This window comes from Amblyomma maculatum, chromosome 4 (genome assembly GCF_055883805.1).
Source record: "Amblyomma maculatum isolate TAMU_Amacu chromosome 4, ASM5588380v1, whole genome shotgun sequence".
Classification (NCBI taxonomy): Eukaryota; Metazoa; Arthropoda; class Arachnida; order Ixodida; family Ixodidae; genus Amblyomma; species Amblyomma maculatum.
The window spans coordinates 129,476,373-129,498,165 of record NC_139347.1 but is presented as its reverse complement, the minus strand read 5'-3'; the positions used below and the strand labels follow the sequence as shown (position 1 = coordinate 129,498,165).

The 21,793-nt window shown below is 45.9% G+C and overlaps 1 protein-coding gene across 6 annotated transcripts in view; it reads right to left on the bottom strand.

The window, feature by feature from the left end:
• Positions 1-21,793, bottom strand: part of LOC146192378 (uncharacterized) — a 134,269-nt gene that overhangs the window by 11,829 nt on the left and 100,647 nt on the right. The window contains exon 4 of one of the 6 annotated variants that reach the window (XM_084602475.1): positions 3,894-9,472. The exons of the other annotated variants lie outside the window; for them this stretch is intronic. Within the exon in view, the coding sequence (XP_084458601.1) occupies positions 9,354-9,472 (119 nt within the window). The 3' untranslated portion in view covers positions 3,894-9,353. Of the gene's footprint in view, positions 1-3,893; positions 9,473-21,793 lie in introns of those variants that run through there. 6 annotated transcript variants of the gene reach the window in all.

The window sequence follows — 21,793 nt, the reverse complement described above, 5'->3', positions numbered from 1 at the left end:
TAAATATCCTGTTATAGCTGCAAAATATGCTGAAAGCAAATAGCACGGTCAGTGAAACTGATAACTGTACATAACAGTACTGACTGACTCGTTCCAGCCACTCTTTTGATCCAGATAGGCCACTGTTCCTATCACTTGGTTATTGCCATATAATCAAAAACATCAGGAATCAGTCCTGGATACAAGAATTTTCAGGAATAATGGAGTGCTAATCTTTCCAGATTACCTGAGGTAAAAGTTAGGTTTTCCTTATCTTAGAAATTTGCAGTGTAGCATTCTATTTTGTCGCAGGAGAAGCAAGGCGCGTTCAAGCTTGTCAGGTGCTTGACAAAAAAGTACCTTTGGCCGAGTAATTTTGAGATGTCTGTTGCCAGAGCTGTTGCCATGTTTTCTGCACAAGTAAAGCAAACAGATTCATTTGTTTATAGCAGTAATACACAGCTCTTATCCCTACAATATGACAATTAGTCAGCCTGGTAATCAACATGAATGGAATTTCATTCTAGGTAACATCAGTCCTCAGGTTTCTGGAAAAACAATATGGATGCCAGCTTGGTGCTCGGGGGTTCAACCGCTGTCTCTCAACCATTGAATTTATGGAGCTTGCATACAAGTGGTTCATTCTCCACAATGTTAAAAACACAACTTTGTTCTGGTTGAGCAGAGACTCCTTGAGGATGCCCTTCTATGGTCCAGATGACAAAAGGTATGCCAGATGATGAGGTGCTTGTGATTGCTATTTATGCTTCATTTGTGTGAAAGCATGAGTGGCCATTTTACTTTAAATGCATGGTTTTGTACATGGGTATTATTTTCTGATAAAATAGAAACTTTTGTGGCTTATGTATATGCTAACCAGAACTTTCTAACTGATCACAATGTACATCAATTATTCCTGCAGGCTCACTTGGCTTGAAAATGAGTGTCTTGCCTATTTTGCAAAATGGAAAAAGGGTGCCATACACAAGCTGGAATTCTTGTCCGTGGAAACTTATGAGGCGCTAAGGATCATGACAATGTCAACGGTTCTTTGCACCAGACATCTCCTTGGCCTTGAGTTTCATTTCGTGTTAACTGGAAAGTTATCTAACGATGATGTGGAATCCTTATTTTCAACCATCCGGCAACTCAATGGATCGAATAATCACTGATGCCTATGTGGCTCTGTCATCACTTCAGAAGACTTTAGTGACAGGCATTATCCATTCATCCCCAAGTGGCAACGTGGGCAGCGTAATAGGCTCTGTTGGGGAGGCAGCAAAACTTGCCCCTCAACGTGCGTCAGTGGCAGCACCTCAGCAAGACATCAAAAAGCTTCTGCTTCCTCACCTGACTGTACTGGAGCGCTACCCAAGTGTGTTTACATTTCATTACTTATCAATGTCCATTATTCATAGTAGTTTCTGTAGTGAAAATGTGAATGTCATGAATATAAAGACGTGTGTTCAAAGGTTTTAGTACTTGTGTGGAGAGCTGACATACAGCCGCATCAAAATGAGAAACTTTGAATGGCAGTCATAAGTCCCTTGTTATGTTTCCTTAGAGAAAATGGCTGCTGCTTTTTGACACATTTATAAATCCCTAAAATTAGTTGACATTGCTCAGATATGATGGCACTGCTGCAGTGGAGACAGACTGTATTGTATAACAATTATAGATGTTGTTTCTGAATCATTCATACTAATTGTGCCATTATTGTCTAACCTTTCTTCATTTTCCCAGGTCCACCCCAACAAAGTTTGCGAACGAGTACTTTGGCACTGATTGCTGGATTCCTGGTGAAAGCTGTGCAAGATAATGTGAGCTGCGAAGGCTGCTTATCGAAGATACAATATCCAAAATCGAGCTCTACCACAATTGCTCTGATTGCTGGAATTGATCGGGGAGGCCTTTCTTATCCCAGTTTGGCATTTGTTGGGTTTATGACCCTGCTGGAAAGTACTGACTCTACAGTGGCTGCTGTCCTTGTGAAAGGGCCGCAACCATTAAAGAAGTCCTCCAGCACAGTGCTTCCAGCACTTAGGAATCCTCTGATTGCAGCATGAACAAGAGCATGTCGCACAAAGTGGCTCTCCTGAATTTACTTCTAAGGAAGTTCATGAGGCCTTTCTTGGCAAATTTTACAAATAATTTACCTGAGGCACATGCAAAAAGGAAGCTAGTCAACAAAAAACCTTTGTCAAGAAATGTTTGGAAGTTTCAGTGCATTTTTCACTCGTATGTAAGCATTTTAATCATTTGTTGTGCATTACGGAGTCACACCTACTATCCTTGTGATAGTGCTGCAGCCTCTGAAGTAGTTATGAAACCATGCACTTCTTAGCTGTGCTAAAAAGTGTCTTACACACTATAAGCACCATAACTCAGTTTTTAATCAATATGATACATGTTACTGTTTCAACAGGAGGTTAAAGACTGCTTTTTGTCAATATAAGTTTTTTTTTATTTGCCATAATGAAAGTATCAGTGTGCCTTCTGTCGATATAGGATTTCTTTTTGCCAGTATGGAAGTATCAGTGTGTTCTTTAAATGTGTCTTTACAATGAAAATGCCTTGCATGCTGTTAATAATGCTGTCTTTCCTTTTTTTGTTTAATGCTGTTGATAATGCTGTATGTCTAATTTGCAGTATATATCACCTTTTGAGCTCGATTATGTGCACTTTAATATGCTGTAAATTCCCATATGTATTCCCAGGAGACTGGAGCTGGTCAGGCTGCTTCTCAGCTTCTTCTCCCAGTGTACTTCATCTTCATGTAGAAAACTGAACAAACTGTTATTTTGTGTGGTTCTAACTGCTCCCATATGTTCAAGGAATAAAACTTTCTTTGAACTGATGTAAGCTTGCTTCTGATTTCTCTTTTTTGCAGTGCATACAGCTGCCTGCAGAAGCTTTAAAGCATGGTACTTGCAAGGAATTCCATATTTTATGCATTTTCAGCATTGAGCATGGAAATTATGAAAATGTGTACTGGTCATTAGGAAATTTGTCCACTGGGTGAACGCATTGCCCGAAGCAATTTTCGTTTCTGAATTTCATGCTGCAGAGGTTTCTGAGGTGTTAATCTAGCATTAATAGAAGTTAATCAATATTAACTATGGTGGTTAATCCAGTATTGCAAACAAGAGGAAGTGAATTTAAAACTTCAACCAGAATATGTTTCCTTTTCAAAGGTGAAAATACTATGAGAATAAAAGTTCTCCTACACAAGATTTTCATGGGTAGAGTATCAAAACTGGTAACACTACATGAAGTCTGGCTTTCTACATAACATTCCCAAGGATCAGTAGTGCTCACGACAGTTGCTGAATTGAGCTCTGCTTGTCACCTAATGCTTTCATCTGAAGTATTAAGGCAGTGCAGCTGCAGTGATGAACGCGCGGCAGCACCGCCGATGCGAGATATGCGGCAATGCCAGCAAAGCTCAATCGACGCTTGAACAACGGTCGTAACCACAATAATAAATGGTGTGAGGAGTCATTTTGAAAATACTGTAGGTGCGAATAGTCGCTGTAGCACGTAGGGCTACGATGACGGTTGTGTTGCACACTTTCATCCAGAAGGTCGCTGTTACCAGACCCTAACACCTAAAACACGGCCACTCCTTCTGCTCGCTTTTATCTTCCTTTGTGGACAGGATGATGAAGGTAAAGTCTATGCAGCTGGAATTAGCAGACCGTAAAGGTAATCGACTTAGACGAGCGACCGTATACGTTGTTTATACATGTTCTGCTTGTTCGCGCTGCAAAAACTGTTTTCAAGATTAATGTATCAGCTAGCCTAAGGGACAGCTATTTTTCCATCAAGCAGGCGGCACCTGGCGGCACCTTCGGTCTCTACACGACAATTTTTAGGCCCGCGCGCCTCCGCAGAGGTAGCGCCAGTGAGCAGGTTGGAAGTTTATAGAGGAGGTCGTGGTTTAGGCTACCAGAAGCGTAATGTTATATTATATGCAATGGTATGAATACTTAGTCTTCAAGAAACAGCGTAACCTTACCCCCAAAAAGGTGTCAGCTCAGCGACAAGCAGTTTACCCCCCAAAAAGACTAAGATCGCACCTTTTTTTTTTTAGAGTGTACCATATATGCAAGCTTCAGCAACTCACTGCTGCGAGCCTACAAACCTTTCTCTCACCATCTCATCAATCCTAAACCTCTGGTACCCATCCCTTTATTCCCCTAACTGCATGCTCCCATTGTGGTGAGCAGGCAATGCTCTACCACATGGTTTAAGCGTGCCAGATTACCCCTTTTCTTTGTCCACTTCTTCACCTCTGCGTAGAAGATTGTGAGGCCGCCCTGCAGGACCTCTGCCCGCAGCACCAGCAATGGCGCTCTCCGCGCTGTTACTGCAGTCTCGGCCAACAGAACCCTGCACTGAGGGTCACCCAGATTGACTGAATAAAATAAATTTTGCTTTGTCCACCTCCTCCTCTTTCGAAACCAGCCGTGGATGCATGCATGTACCCAGCCCCTATTTCTAATCCTCAGTCAACCGGCGGCTAATGTCAATATCACATGTGATACTCTTTTATTTCCTGCTAATGTTTCGAAGGTTAAAAAAAAGCTGAAGCATAGTATTTGGTTTGGATAACCGTGCGATGTGAGTGCAAGCATATTAAAGAACCCCAGGTAGTCGGAATCTTTGTGCCGGCATACACTGTTGATTGGGACGTTAAAACCCACAAACCAAACCAAATGTACAACAGAACAGTTTATGCCGCTAATTAAAAGACCAATGTACCGGATGATGAACAAAGCACCATGACACTATTTGGATTGGAAAACATTTATTGTCAGCAATGAGTGATTTGTGGGCACTACACTTAGATGGCCTCAAATCGGTTGTTTTCGGATGCACGGTATGTATAATATTGCAGACCGCATGCTTGCTGTATTCTGCTTCGATTTTCCAACAAATTTGAAGTTCATGCCGTTATCCCCAAAGTATAATATTTTTGCTTGAGTATTTTTACGTCTGCGCCACATTGATCTGCACTGAGTTCTCAAGTGCCGACTGAAATGTGACCAAAAAGCCTTTATGATCGAGCTTCATTATAACTCATTTGAAGTTGGGTTTTTTACACCTTCGTCGATCTATCCTAAAAAAAAAAAAAGAAAGTAAGCTAATTTTGTTTGCATATTAATGATGATCATGCATCATTAAAGGTCCCCTGAAAGGGGTCACAAAGAAGGGTAAACAACGCCATAACACTGATAGTTATTGAACCACCTATCATTCTCCCGCAAAAATTTTCGATCTAGCTTCTGCAACACCAGAGATATCGGCGATTAAAATGACCCTTCCAATTTCCCCTCTCAACTCGTACGCCGAAGGGAGCTATAAAAAAACAAAGAATACAAACAAGTTCAAAGCTCCACCCAGACATACGTCACTTCGACGAACTTCCGGTTGCCGCGCGCTCACTCGCTGGCGTACTCGCGCCAACCCGTCCTCGCTCGCACACGCCTGAGGAGTTCGCCAGTTCGCGCAGCGACGATTAGTGTAACCGCGAACCCGTGGTTATCCTATGTTACACGGCGGACCAAACCATGGTTGCACCACTAACCGCGGTTACATGCACACACACACACACACACACATATATATATATAGGTAGACCAAAGGTAGACCGCCAGGCCACCTTGTGTGTGCATCGACCGTCCGTCCATGATATGGTTTATATTTGATTCATGCGAGTTTCTTGCCCTGCAATGGTCACCTTTCGGTTCTAATCAGTGTCATACCTCTTGCTAATGTTCATCGTTACTCTGGAAAAGCTGCACCTTTAACTAAAGAAGAGACTGCACAAAGCGTACTTGCACAGCAGTAGCGATTTGCTCCTTCCGAAGTCCACTTTTTACGAAGGACGGGTGAGTAGAGGTCAGCAAACGCAAGTAACGCCTTGTTTCAGTGCGAGCGACGCCGGACAGACGTCCACGCCATCAGCTACTGATCAATCCTGCTCTCATCAGCTTAGTTCAGGCGTCGATTCAACTCAGCGAGTTCTGTCACCTGCAGCAGTAAACGCTAATGTGGTAGACCACAAGTGTGGGGGAAACCCTCGGCAACCTGACTACTCGCAATGCAGCGACGATGGATTGGAGAATCAGCAGCATGGCAATGCTCAGGGCGGAACAGAAGATGAGCAGCTTGACGATTCGCTGCTGCGTGATTCATTTGAAGACATAGCCGCGAATTCTTCCGCAAATTTCAGTACTGAGAAAGTACCGAACCTTGGCACGTCTGAAGCTGGTGCCATTGCGATGACTATGTCATTTGCCATAGCACACGGGCTGACGTGGACAGCGCCAAGCGACCTTGCCACGCTCATAAACAATATTGCAGGGATGCAGGTGTTGCCATGCACTTCATATGCGTTTTGAAAACTTTGGACGTCACATCAAAAGGAAGTTGTGAAATTTTGGTACTTGTGCGAGGAGTGCGGACACCAACTCACTGAAGCTAACGACCATGGCGTGTGCAGCATCTGTAACGGAAGTGAAAGCATGGCCAAACTGCGGGCTAAAGGCTCTTTCTTCATTACCCTCAATGCTGAAAGGCAATTTCGTTCCTTGATTGAACGCAACAAGGACGCCCTGGAAATGCAGCGAAGCCAAATGCACGGTCAGATCAGTGACATTACTACAGCTGCATGTTTTCATGAAATGTTCGAAGATGCAGGGCTTTCCAGTGATGATCTGACTATAACTTTGAACACGGATGGGAGCCCTGCTTTCAAATCTTCAAAAACATCTGTGTGGCCACTGTAGTTCATTGTCAACGAACTACCGTCAGATGTTTGGTTCAGGCAGCCAGTTCTGGCAGGGCTCTGGTTTGGGCCACAACACCCAAATATGCAGACCTTCCTTGGACGCTTCGTCAAAGAAATAAATGCTACGCCACCAGTCACTTAGAGGAATCGGGACTGCGCATTGCTCAAGACAGTTTGTGCTCTGTTGTGCTGTTGATGCACCTGCACGGGCATCAGTCTTGCACATGGTGCAATTCAATGGCATATATGGATGTCCTTGGTGCCTAACTGATGCAAAATATTTGGAAGGTAAGCGGGTGTTTGTGTGACATCTTCGTGCATGTTTTTATTTACCACTAAAAATCATTCCAGTAAGCAGTTACCAACTAGCTCAACTTGAAGCTTTAATGAGGTAAGTATTAGGCAAACCCAGTCGTATATATTACACTATACTTCATTGATGCATTCTAAATTAATGTTCATGTCAGAAAGGCCTCTGACCTGTAAACATATTTTGAGCTGATCGTGATGATGAAGTTAGAGTAATGTAGTGTATACCTGCCTTGCAGCACTGCCTAGTTGTGTACATGTCTGTATGTGTGTGTGTGAGAGAGAGAATATAGTGTCTGAATAAAAAATTCTAAAAAATGTAGTGTTAACCAATGAAGTCATGTTGTTAATGTGTCCTACGCTTCTGTGCAGTCCTTTGCACATAGGTGGCTTACATGCAATGCCATGTGCATTGTAATCACCTGCATCATGGCTTTTGAAGTGCTGGAGCAGGTTGCACTAGATTAAAGGACTATAAGAGGTATGCTGTGGCTCATAGATGCTGGGCAGCACGGCAGAGCAATGATGCCAGGTGCCACACGCACTTACTTTTATCACGTGCCACATTAAGATTGCTGCTTGAAATATGAGAGCCTTAGAACAGACCCATTGCATGTGTGTACCATCTTATTTCTAGCCTCATTGAAACCAGAGTGATCTTTGTTTATTTGTTTAAATATTGCCTTTTATGCAACTAAAATCCTATATGCAATGCCTATTCTAACTTTCAGAAAATATGCAGTACATTGGTGATGCTTGACCACCAAGAGCACAAAATCAGGTTCTGTAAGACATGCATATGGCCTTTGCCCATGAAGGCAGCATATATGGCATCAAGGGGCCATCAATATTAATAACTCTTAAAGTTAAGTTATGCATCCCTGGTATATAATGCAGCAGCCATTCATGTTAGAATGTAGCTGGCCAAAGAGGCTGCAAATGACACCAGAATGAAGCTGCCATTTTTGTATGCAGGGATTCTCGTTTAAATTCAGGTCAGAGGCCTGAAGATAATTGATGCGTATGCAAATGTGTCCTCCGCAACTTACACTTTTACAGCTTTTACAACTCATTTGTTGCAAAGGTGTCATCACAAGGGTGTTTGGTTTGATGTTTTTCTCATGACAGGATGAGGGCACATTTTAAAAGTGCGTTACTCTCAGCAAGAAAGCTAATGAAGTGTGTGTTTGACAAAAAGCTAAGAAGCCAATGCAACAACATATTTTTGAACAGGTAGAGGCTGCATTAGTGTTCACAGTGACACTATGCAGGCTGTCTGCTGACTGTATTGTGACCAGCGATATTTGCAACAGATCACTGCGGCTCTAGATATTAATTTCGTACCCTTGCAGTTGTTGAAAATAGCGGTTGCAAGGTCAGTGTTATTCTTATTTGATCTAGGATCACTGGCTTGTTCATATATTTTCTGTAGCAGTCACTGAAAAAGTATGTACATAGCTTTGTAACCTTTGTGGCCGAGGCCTTCATGTGCGTGCCATGGCTGCCATTTATTAAATTAAACGTGATAACCTTGTTTATTTGTAGCAGTGCTTACATGCCGACTTTTTATTTTGTAGGTTTCAACCTGGTGTCTGGTATCAGCGTGGATTACATGCACTGTGTCCTGTAGAGTCACCAGACAAGTTACAGACACATTGTTCAGCACTGCAAACTCTTCAGAGAGATTCTATGTTGGTAGGTACCATGCCATACAAGCATGATGTATTAATGGTTAGGCACACATTGTGCTAATTGTGTACTGCTGGTGTTTTGCACCAGCTACAACAGTGCTCTCAAGCAGTATTTTCAGTCTCTCGGCTTCCGAGTTTCCAAGAAATCAGCTGGGAGTGGCACTATACTCTGTTTCAAACATAGCAGCCAATGCTGCTAAAGGTATGGAAGTAGTCCGCTGCAAAGAACAAACAAACTGCATTACTACGCCTTGCATCGTGGCTCTGTGGTATGAAACGTGGGGATTCAGTGCTCGATTTATGAGGGACCGGGGATCAAATCCTAGCATAGCTATTCTTCTTTTAGGCTTTTCTTTTAAAACATACTAAGTAGAAGAAAGTCAATGCGATCTGTACACAACAAGCCCATTTTTCATCAAAGTGGAATGACTGCTTTGAAAAACACAACATAGCTTTTATTGTTCAAAGTAGAGATTCGGTGTTCGCCATACAACAATGCGAGTCAGATAGTGAGTGCGACACTGTCACACTTTATGCTGCGAGAACTGGATATTCTCACCTTGTTAAGTCTTTTTTTGTCATTTTATTCTACCAGAGAAAGCTTTTTCCTTGAATCTCACAACTATCCGAGCGCATTCTTTCGAAATCTTCATCGACTTCAGCTTGTAGAAGAGGGGAGCAGGCGTTGTTTCTGAAGCTGTGGTTGGCAAAAAACACTTTAGCAAAAGAAAAGAGAATAAGAAGACAGCGAAATCATTTTCAAGACTCAATTTTTGCACGTTGGATAGGCAGGATCATGTGACAAGGATGGCATAGAACCTACGCCACGGTTTCCTATAGATCTTATGCATAAGTTCTGCCATCTATCGGACATTCAGTGAACCGCACTACACAACGCCATGTTGAAGGGTTCAGTAAGCTGCGCTTACGGCTGCTGCCGTCGTGCTAGCTGCGTCTGTTTTGTGCAGTGGTTTCCGTGCTATTTGTTCGCACTCAGAGCAAAAAAATGACGGAATAGACAAATGGCTTGTCCACGCTGCCTACATTCCAATTTTACTTCACGAAGCGATACTGCATTGCCAAAACTTCTTGCGAACGGTGGCATCAGCGTAGCTACAAACGACAAAGCCTTCGTTGCTCCTCCGGCCCATTCCTTAATACAGTGCTCAAATGCACGTCTATGAAAATGCTAAACATGTTGATATTGCTTCCATGTGTAAAGCACGTCTGCGATGTAAGTACGCTGCGTCAGCCACAGCAGAATGTTTTCGAGTCCAACTCAGGTGAGGCTCAACTTTTTACTGCGTCCGGCGCTTGGCTGTGATCATTGTCGTTCCATATAGTACGGTGTACAAATACGCTTACATGAAGGAGCTTAATATTGTTTCTTTTTTTTAAATGTAGGACTGGTGCCTAATAAACACTGCGCTCCTATGGACCTTCACAATTCCCAGTACAGCGCGCGCACTACTGTTCCCATTTTCTGTCCTGACGTTTAGCCACTGATGTATCTCGTTGGCGTGTAAACAACCATATAGCAGATCCCATATTCTATAAGTTATTGGCTAAAACCCCCAACCACATAAATTTGCCGGGGAAATGTTACAGGTCAATGACGTGATTCCGTGCGTGCTACATCAGGAGCTACATATCCTCCTCAGATATGTAGCTCCTGTTGCTGTCACATCGTGATTCTATTTCGTAAAAAGTATACTACTATCTGCGAAGTGACATCGCAGAGGTCTGCTTATACCCAGACGCAATGTCAAGCTCCTTCGTAGATGTGTATTCGAGTAGTGTTTTGAGCAATGCGCAGTTTTCGCAGCAAAGCCATTCTCCTCTTTAATGCAACTTTTTTTTCTTTTTTTTTTCGTAATTCTTGACGAAATTGCAGTATTTTATTTTTTTTTTCGTTGCCGATGTCATGGATGAGCTCAGTAATCAGACAGGCACCAACTATCGGAGCCTATTCAGAGTTTGTACCAATTTATGACATTTGAGACAAGCTGTTTTTGTTTTTGTTTTGAAAAAGGGGGGGGGGGGCTAACGAGATTTTAGTGTTTGCTTTGCTTGTGAAGATTTTGAATGAAAAAACTGATAGCACTCTATCCTCTTGCAATATTCGACACTAGCGACATTCTTCACAAAGTCATAATGTAAATACGTAGCGCACACATGCGGGCTGTCTAATATTGAATGGCGGTTTTCTTTTTATAGCTGCCGAACATACTTTTTAAAGCCCGAATTTATGGCGAATGCAGTTAGTTGACACCTGAACGAACATAAGTGCCATCAGTGTGGAGCTGTGATGCATGGCATTTTATTTGCCATATTGGGAAAACAACAAACATTACCATTCAAGGAAGTAGTAATGCACCAAGCAATGGGCATACAGAAAATGTGATGCATACATTTATAGGACTGGGTATTTTTAGTCAAAGTAAAGTTGGAAGACGTGTGCGCTCATCCTCATTTCTATTGCGATAGCCGCAGTAGCAAACCTCACTGCTAAGCGTGGTAAGGCACGCCACAAGCGATATTGCTCTGTGGATAGTGACAAATGGTTAACAGTTTCAATCCCTACCTCATTACACTGTTTTGATGGCATGCCATGAAGGTTAAACGACAAAAAATATGGCATTATTTAGCAATATGGATGGGAGAAAACAAAATTGGCATGGTCCAAATTAAGGCGTAACTTTTCAATGCACCTCACATAACTCGCAGAGAAAAAAACTTGCACTAATAAAAAAATAGCGAACAGCGTGGTGATAGCCATCACTATAGCAACAACAATCATGCGAACTCGCGGTAGACGAGAGCAGCCAAATGGTAGAGGCAGTTGCTGCCACGTATATACTTTGCGTCATACCTTTTGCAAGCCGTGTTCTGGAGACGCATCTCAGCAACTGAAGCCTGGACATAGTCAACTATATTCGATTCATCAATGAATCGAATGCGTAAAGATGTTAGAATAGCGCGCTGGAATTTAAGAGAACAGTCTGGCGCCTTTGAAGTGCCAGAATGTGTTCTATCTGAATACTTGGACATATATACATATGGGCAAAATCCGTTGACAGGTTATATGCATGAAACCGCAAAAGCTAGGATGGGACAGACAAATTTAACATACCGTGGGCGATATATTCCATCTGCCTTAGCACCAAGTATGGATTTGAAACCTTCCAAAGCCTGTTAAATAAGATACCATTTTACAATTCGGACACACCGTTGATGTTGATCGAAAGTGAGCCTAGCGTAACACGTAACAACCACGCGAGCAGATTTATATAAGCTTCAAAGAAAAAAAGAAATCCTCAAGGGATATAACTTCTACTTTTTTCTTCTACACCCTATATACCGTAAAAACCCGCGTATAATACGAGGTTTTTTTCCAACTTTCAGCGTTCCAAATTTCCGCCTCGTATTATTTGCGGATCCCAACCAAAATGTCAAAGTTTTGCGAGAAGTTTTGGTTTCGTTGTTGCCACGTGGCTACAGCTTGGCTTCGTTGCCCTAACGTGGCCGCACCCCGCAGTGGCCACGACGTCGAGGTGTCGTCTCTTCGATGTTGAGTCGTCGAGTGCGCACATCAACAGCGCATGTGCTCTCGTGCAAACCACGCTTCGCGAAAAAGTGCATGTTTTTTCCTTTAAGTGAACGAGCAAGATGCCAGGGTCTCGGAAACAGTACTTGGCTGCTTTCAAGAGGAAGGTAATTTTAGTTGCTGAAAACATCGGCAACAGTGCGGCCGGGAGGCAGTTTGGCACCACCGAGGGAAGCATTCGCGGATGGCGACGACAGAAAGAAGCCCTTTTCGCGTGCAGGCGAATGTGAAGAATGATGATGATGATGGATTTCAATGGCGCAAGGGCGACTCAGGCCGCTTTCGTGGGCCAAAGACTGGCGCATTCCCGGAAATTGAACTCGCTCTGACGGAGTTCATACGAGAACAGCGAGCAGCACATCTAGCTGTGAGCGTAGAGCTTATGCAGGCAAAAGCTAGGGAGCTTGCAAGGGAAAAGGGAATTCCGAGCTCCGCCTTCAAAGCAAGCAAGCACTGGATACGTCGCTACATGTGCCGTGCTGGATTCTCGATACGCCGGCGAACCTCTATTTCACAAAAGCTGCCCGAATCCTTCGAAGAGCTGCTTGTGGCTTCTCAGCGCCACGTGATTTCTTTGCGAAAGACTAAGAACTTTCAGCTGGGGCAAAAAGGCAATGCTGACAAGACGCCAGTTTACCTGGACATGCCATCGCCCCTCACCGTCCATGAGAAGGGCTCTAAACAAGTTTGTATCCGGTCTGCTGGAAACGAGAAGACGCAGGTTAGTCATGCTATCGTGCACGGCAGACAGCCGCAAGCTCCCGCCCTATGTCATCTTCAAGCACAAGACAATGCCGAAAGGTGAGGAGCTGCCGAAAAATGTCATCGTGAGATGCCATGAAAAAGGTTGGATGAACGAGGATCTTGTCCTCGACTGGGTGAAGTCAGTGTGGTGCAAACGGCCCGGTGCACTGTTGTCCTTTCCATCCATCCTCGTGCTGGACGCGTTTCGTTGCCATTTAGCCGACTTAGTGAAGAGGCTGCTACGCGACTGCCGCACTGAACTTGTTGTGATTCCGGGTGGGATGACCTCACAACTGCAGCCTCTCGACGTTTGTGTCAACAAACCCTTCAAGGGTGCAGTCAAGCGATGCTACGTGGAATGGATGCGGAAGCGAGCATCGCCAGCCACGCTGTGCAAATGGATTGTGGACGCGTGGGCAAGCATCCCAGAGGAGCTTGTGCGCCGTTCGTTTAAGAAGTGTGGCATCTCAAACGCCCTCGATGGCACAGAAGATGAGTACCTGTGGGATGATTTGTCTGACAAAGAAATTTCCGAGGAAAGCGCTGCTGAAGATGAAAGTGATTGAAGTGTGAGGTCCGATTTCAATAAATGTTGTTTTTTCTCTCTCGTATTATACGCGGTAAAAACTTTTTTTTTTCCATTTCGCGTCTCCAAAATTTCACCTCGCATTATATTCGGGTTCGTATTATACGCGGGTTTTTACGATACTTTGCATCATACCTTTTGCAAGCCGCATTCTGGAGACACATCTCAGCAACTGAAGCCTGGATGTAGTCAACTATATTCGATTCATCAATGAATCGAATGCGTAAAGATGTTAGAATATCATGCTGGAATTTAAGAGAACAGTCTGGCACCTTTGAAGTGCCAAAATGTGTTCTATCTGGATACTTGGACATATATATATATGGGCAAAATCTGCTGACAGTTTATATGCATGAAACCGCAAAAGCTGGGATGAGACAGACAAATTTAACACACTGTGGGCAATATATTCCATCTGCCTTAGCACAAGTACGGATTTGAAACCTTCCAAAGCATGTTAAATAAGATACCATTTTACAATTCGGGCACACCGTTGACGATCGAAAGTGAGCCTAGCATAACACGTAACCACGCGAGTAGATTTATATAAGCCTCAAAGAAAAAAAAAATCCTCAAGGGATATAACTTCAACTTCTTTTCTTCTACACCCTATATACTTTGCGTCATACCTTTTGCAAGCCGCGTTCTGGAGACACATCTCAGCAACTGAAGCCTGGACATAGTCAACAATATTCGATTCATCAATGAATCGAATGCGTAATAATGTTAGAATATCGCGCTGGAATTTAAGAGAACAGCCTGGCGCCTTCGAAGTGCCAAAACGTGTTTCATCTGGATAATTGGACATATATACATATGGGCAAAATCTGTTGATAGCTTGTATGCATGAAACCGTAAAAGCTGGGATGAGACAGACAAGTTTAACACACCGTGGGCAATATATTCCGTCTGCCTTAGCACAGAGTACGGATTTGAAACCTTCCAAAGCATGTTAAATAAGATACCATTTTACAATTCGGGCACACTGTTGATCGAAAGTGAGCCTAATCATTCCTCTTTACTCTCCCATTCCCAGTTGTCTTGACCCTTCCGACTATATATAACCTTCATCATCTACTGTCACAAGACACAACTTCAAATATTCCTTCTTTCCCAGGTCAACAACCACGTGGAACAATCTACCACTGCATGTGTTTACATCTTATAATGTTCTTGCTGCGATTGAAAGTGTGTTTGACCCATGAAGTTTTCGCTTATCTGTCGCAATGTTTTTCCTTCATGCTTCGTGTTTTCTTCCTTGCTTGTATAAAACCTGCATTCGGCATTGTCTTGCATTCGTCATCTGTCTTACTGTTACCCCAATCCTACTTGGGATTTTTTATAAGTGCCATTGCCAGTGCGTTATGCTGGTGTTGTAGCAAAAACATTTTGCTCATTCTTGGTCGCTGTGGGTGTGTGTATTGTAGAGATTGCTTTCTTCACGTGCCTTCTTTTATCGAAATGTGACCTCTTTTGGCATAACCTTTTCACTGATGCTTGTAGTGGCTTGGCATATGCTGGAATCTGAGTTGTGAAGATTTAGCAATTAGTGAATTGTTAGACTTTTAGGTTTATGTGTCCTATCTGGTTATGTGGTTTCACCTGTGCTGTACCAATGCAATGCTCAGTACCTGCTATATGTTTTCTAAAGATATTCATACCACCATCCCTTTCTTTTTGTGATTTATTTTTCTAATACTCAGCATACCTGAATCCCAGGGTTGGGTCAGAAAAATCAAGGACGGATAACTGTTTGTTCTGGATGAATGTCCACAGCGCGAGACCTTTCCTACAGTTCCAGAGGTAACCCCAGCTGCCATGATGTGCATTGAAATCCCCAAGAATGAGGAGTGTGTTGCAATGTGCATGAGAAAGAGCTTTGTGGAGAAGGAGGAGGAGAGGAGCTAAAGGTGCGCAAGGAGGGCTGTCGCTCATTCTGTCGCCGCCAGGGGAGGAGTTCTAGGAAAAGGTGGAACAAAGAGACTCGCATCCTGTCGCCGCCAGGGGAGGAGTTCTAGGAAAAGGTGCGTGCACTCTGGAATGTCGAGAAGATGCTCTATCGCCAAACCAGAGTGGCAATTTTCGGGGGGGGGACGGGGAAGGAGGGTGGAAAGCAGTGATGTCGCGCAGCTTAACTGGGGAGAAAGTTTCCTGGAGGGTGATAAAAGCGGGGAGGTCGGAGGAAGGGATGTTCTAGAGGTGGAGCTGCAGTGCGTTCTGCTTTCCACGAAAACCACGGCAGTTCCACTACCAGAAATTAAGGCGTGAGCCATCTAGCCAGTCTAGCCATCACGAGGCCTGGGTGCTCCTTCTGGTGCAGGGGGATTGGGAAATCTCCGCCCTATTTTCCTCACCTCTTGTCTCGGTAGGTTTTTTTGAGCACATCGTTCTAGACCGCTTGCAGAGCTTCCTCGAGGTCAACCATCTTTTCCCCGATTCGATTATTTCGGCTTTCGCCTATCCCTCTCTACCCAGGACATCATGCTCCAGCTCTTCGAAGAGGTCCTTCGCCCTCTTCACGTCAAGCGCACTCGCGCGGTCATGGTACTAGACTTGACAAAAGCATTTGACAATGTCCTCCATACCGCCATCTTAGACGCCCTTTCCATCCTTAACGTGGGTTCCTGGATCCATTGTTACATCAAGGCTTTTCTTGCCTATGGCACGGCTGAGATCTCATCCGGCCCCCTTTCTCTCCCGCTTTCCCTCTTGGAAATTGAGGTAACCCCCTGGATTCCATTCTCTCTCCTCTTCTATTCAACATCACCCTTTTCCCTATGGCACATGCTCTAGCTACCATCCCTAACCTCTCGCATGCTTTGTACGGTGATGATATCATTCTCTGGGTGATTACTGGCAATCGTGGAGAGATGGAAGCCGCTCTCCAGGCAGGCGCGGACACGGTCGCCGATTATGCTACCAAGGTCGGGCTAGCTTGTTCCCCGTCCAAGTCGGTTCTGCTCCTCCTGGCTCGAGGCATAGTTTCGACCTCGTATCCCACCCTTAACGTCCCTATCAACAGACATCCCATCCCTTCCGTCTCTTGAATCCATATTTTCGGTCTCTTTCTCCAATCCAATGGCAAACAGTACTGTCCTTTCCCGCCATACTACCACCATCCAGCAGACGGTAGGGCTGATCCGGCGGGTTGCTAACACTACGGCATGCGCGAGCACGACCTCAGTCTTGTGCAGGCCTTTGTGCTAAGCCGCCTTGTCTACTCCCTCCCCTATCTCTTTCTGTCTCGTGCCGAGGTAGACAAGGTCAACTGTCTCATCCGCCAAACCTATAAGTCGGCTCTCGAGCTTTCCACTTCCACCCCCCTTCTCGTCTGCTGGCGATGCGCGTCCACAATACTCTTTAGAACTTGTGGAGGCCCATCACGAGGCACAACTTGATTGTTTATCTCGCACCATCCCTTGCAGAGCCCTTGTTCCCTTCGCTTGTCTCCCACCCATCCCTTGCCCAGCTCCCTCTTCTCCACGCTCACTGTCAAGCCCCTTCCCAAGAATATGCACCCTGAGCATTATGCCGCTCGTCGGTCTGCCCGCGCCTCCACCCTCTGGTGCCAGCACGGTACACGGTCTGACGCCGTCCATGCTGATGCAGCACCCTACCTCTCGCACCCCGCCTATGCCAGTGTTTCCAATACACAAACCCCCCTCTCCATCGCCACTATCCCTGCTCTCACTTCCACTGCCACAGAGGAAGCAGCCATCGCTCTCGACATTGCACACACACGCCCTTTTCATATTTAGTGACTCTAAGACCGCAGTCTGCAACTCTACAAATGGTAGAATCTTTTCCTCTGCGCTCAACACTCTTAAGCACTCCTCCTTCCCCCTTCGCGTCCTATCCATCTCTTCCGGGTTCCGGCTCACGCAGGGCACCCTGAAAATGAGGCGGCAAATTCCATTGCTTGCGAGATGACCGACCGAGCATGCCCCCTCCAGACAGGGATGGACACGCATGACTCCCTCCTCACCTTCCATAACATTACCCTCCACTACCGCAACGCCAGCTAATCCCTCCCTCCCCCTGACAGGTCCCTATCTAAAACTGAACAGAATATGTGGCGCCACTTACAAGCCCACACTTTCCTCTCCCCTGCAGTGGGAGGCTGCTTTGGTCAGCTCGGCGCCGCATAATCAACAGCGGCTTACGACATGAAGGCCACCCACGGAGCGGCGGGAAAGTAATTTTATTTATTTTTTGGCCTTCACTGAACAAAGTTTTTACCACCACCTAGCCATGCTCCAGATAGACTTCAAGAAAGCAATTCAGTGTGTTGTTCGTTTCGAAGAGCGAGCTCCGACAAGTGCAGAAAGAAGCCAAAGAATGAAAATCTAGATGCAAAGAGCTGCAGCTGCCCAACTTGTTCCTTCAAGGTCAAGTCCAGTCACTCCAGAAGCTTCTTGAAGCAAAGGTCTTCAAGCGTGAGTGAAAATTCTGTACATGTTTTGTTTACTGCTCAAACTGTTAAATTTTGCTAATGTAATATGAAACTCAGCTAAAGAACAGATAAAACTAGTGCAGCACAGTTCTCGGACTGCACATTTCACCTTTTTGAACTAATACTTTTTCAACAGTGGAGCTGAACAAAGGGCTCACCAATGTTGAAGTCGACACAGCTAGTATGTATGCACTTTTCAGTTTGCAATTTGAGAACCCAAATTCAAGCCATGGATACAAATTGTGTAGTGAAGCAATACCAACATGTGCAGTGCTCTACAACCTGTAGGGCACATTTCTTGGTTATTTCGAAGAGGTCCATAACAATTAGACATCTGCAGATTGGGTAGCATTTTTTTTTCACAGAGGTACTTGGCTTGCTTTCAAATGGTAATTTTCTTTGCATTTAGCATCAGATGTTTAAAACTTCGAGCCTCCATCAATTGAAACAGCAGACATTTCCAGTGAGCCAGGACAAAGGAATGGGGAGAAGCCTGCACGAGATGGTAAGCTGAGAACAAGCAGATTGCTGAATAAGATCCATGATTCTTGTAAGGTCCGGCGCGTTGCCGTTTTTTTTTTTTTGGTACACTTGGCTGTGAAGGAATGTCTCGGCGCGGTGCCGTAATGTGAACTGCACGTCTGGTCTCTTTTCAAACACTTATTTCCTAGAAGGAGACCATTAGTTCAAGAGCGCAGGCTCTTCGTTCGGACCCCCGCCACACGTGTCCCTTTGTTACGGGAGACGGGAGAGACGCACCGCTTCCCTCGAGCCGGACCTCATTAACGCGGCCCCCCCGCGGTCCCGTCGCCCGAGTGAGAACAGCCGGGGGCCATAAATCCCGCAAGAGGGGTCAGGCTCCCATCCCGCTGCATAACGTGTAGCTTGCTAGTACACGACTGTCAGTAAGCGAAACGGTCGGACAAGCTGCGAAGAGTGGCCCACATACGTGGGAAAGAGCTACAGTTACTGTGTTTTTATGTTTTTACGTGTGGAAAGGGGAGCGCTCTCGGCTCACCTCTGGAGCACGGGACGGGCCCCGAGTTCTTTTGCTGGAGCTACTCCTTGCGTTAGGACGCTCGCGCTGGCGAGGGCTGGGAGTAGCTAGTGGTTGCTTTGGAGCTGGGGCAAGAGGCGCCAGCTCGACTGCGGGGACGCGGAGTCCCTTGTCGCTCTGTTTAACGGTCGGCGCGGCCGACCCTCGGCTAGTTTTCCTTTGTTAGTCACTTGTATCACCTCTTGTTCTTTTGTATAAAGTTCTCCGGTTGTTTACCAAGTTGCTCCACCAACTTACTGGCTTGCTCCACCATCCAGTCACCCATCAACATCCGAACCAAAAAACTTTACTGGCGCAGTCGCGACAGGATTGGTGTGCCGCAGCTCAACCGAGAGACAAGGTGCGTGAAGCATCGGGCGTCGATACGCCGAAGACAAAGAGCAAGTACAAGAGGGTGCGTCAGGCATCGGGCGTCAAGGCGCCGAAGACGAGGACGTCAACGAGCAGTGATACGAGCGACACAGAAGCTTGGAAGCGCAAGTGGACGCGGCCGTCGATGGATGTGAGCGGAGCCCTCGAGTAGCGACAACAGCGGACGACTTCAAGCGGCGCCACTTTGACGATCGACGCCAATCCAGTCCGAAAAGAGGACCCGGCAGGCAGCACAGAGCGAGTTCCTTGGTCCCTTTGTTTCTCTTGGCGTTCACTGTTTGATGCGGCTGGTGTAGTTAATGCTGACCAGATTTAGGCATCTTAACCCCGACAAGGCACTGACAATGGATAGTGACGGTGACGGGGGGACGGTGGCGACACGGGCAGCACTGAGGCGCCGAGACCTCAGAGTGGCCGAAACATTGAAAAGGAGCTAGATTTGTATGAAAAAAAGATAAGGGCTTTAGAGCTCCAGATGCAACTCATGATGGCTAACAAGCAAAGTGCGGCGCCTTCGGAGAACGATCGTCTGAGGCAGTACGCCAAGCTACTCGCCGGCGCATTCCCCAAATTACCAGCGGATGGTGAAGTGCTGGTCTGGTTTGAGTCAGTGGAATGCTCGCTCGAGGCTTACAGCGTTCCGAAGGAACACTGGGCGCAGCTCCTGTTTCCAATGCTGGCCGAGCGAGTGACTTACTTGTCAACTCGGTTCACCGCCGAGCAGCACCGGGACTACGACAAGCTGAAGGCGGTGGTCCTAGAGGAGCTAAAACTTTCAGCCGCAGAGTACAAAAGGCAGTTTTCTGGGGCCACCAAGCGCCGCGAAGAAACCTGGAAGGCATTTGTCACCTGCCTCCAGAGTTATCTAAATTTTTATTTAAAGTGTCGATGCGTGTCATCCTTCGATGAACTTGTAAGGCTATTGGTAGCCGATCAGCTCAAAGCGGAGCTGTCAGAGGAAGCAAACAATTATGTCAAGCTGCGCGAAGGAGAGAAATGGCTGAATGCGGGTGAGATAGCCGTGCTGCTACAAACATATGAGGAAGCCGCTGGAAAGGGCAGCGCTCAGAGGAAAGAAAACAGCTTGAAAGCCCCTGACACGCGTCCAAGGGCGAGAACAGATTCCGCACTTGTGCAGAATTCAGGGTCGGATTGAGCTGAGAGATCTGCAGGCAAGACAGGAGGGGAAAAGAAAAGAGCATCGCGATCGAGTGGCTGGTTGCGAACTGCCCATAGAGTGGTGAGAGCCCAGCTGACAAGCGAGATAATCCGCCCCACGAGAATAAGCTAACGGCACGCGTGTCGACCCACGACGAGCAAACCACGCGTCCTGCGCTTAGGGACATTAAACTCAGCTGCCGGGAAGCAGTTATTAATGCCATGGTTGGACACTGGTGCTGACATCACCGTCGTGTGTGAGAGCATGGTACCTGAGGAGTTTGTAACCACACATGGGACGATCGATCTTTTTTCTGCTTTCGGAGAGAAAGTAGAGGCGAAACTGGCCATCGTTCCGTTGAGTTTGTATCGTGGTACTTCGTTAATCGAAGGCGGAGAATATTCGACACCGGTGAAGCGCGCGCTCACCGATAAGCTCACGCATACAGATTGCCTAATCTCTGCAGACGCCTGGGAACAGCTGCAGGACTCGGGCGAAACTGGCAGCGAGAGTCGCGTGCAGGCAGTGGTAACGGTGCTGACACCGGATGAAAAACCAGATGAATCTGGGCTAGACACTGGCGCGGAGCCCGTCTTGGTGTCAGAGAATGAAATGCTGCCGGATCAGACAGTTGTCATTAATGCGCTGGAGAAATCACAAGATGACAACGTGGTTACTGAGCGTAGCGGGGTGCAGAGGTTTTGGGAGGAGCAGCACGAGGATGAGACGCTGCGCCAGGCCTGGCAGAATGCTAGGCAATGGAAGGCTGGCATGTCAATTGTAGAGGGAGTCTTGTATCATAGAGACCAGGTGTTAGGTCAGAGGGTGCAGCAGTTAGTACTGCCAAAATTACGACGCGAGGCCGCACTGAACCTGGCACATGAGTCCTATTGGAGCGGACACATTGGCTTTCGGAAGACTAAAAGCTCGCCTAAAGTTAAGTTTCTATTGGCCTGGCATGGTGACGGACATCCGAAAACACTGCGACAGCTGCCACAGTTGTAAAGTTCGGTCCGACCACCGGCAAACTGACAGGGTAC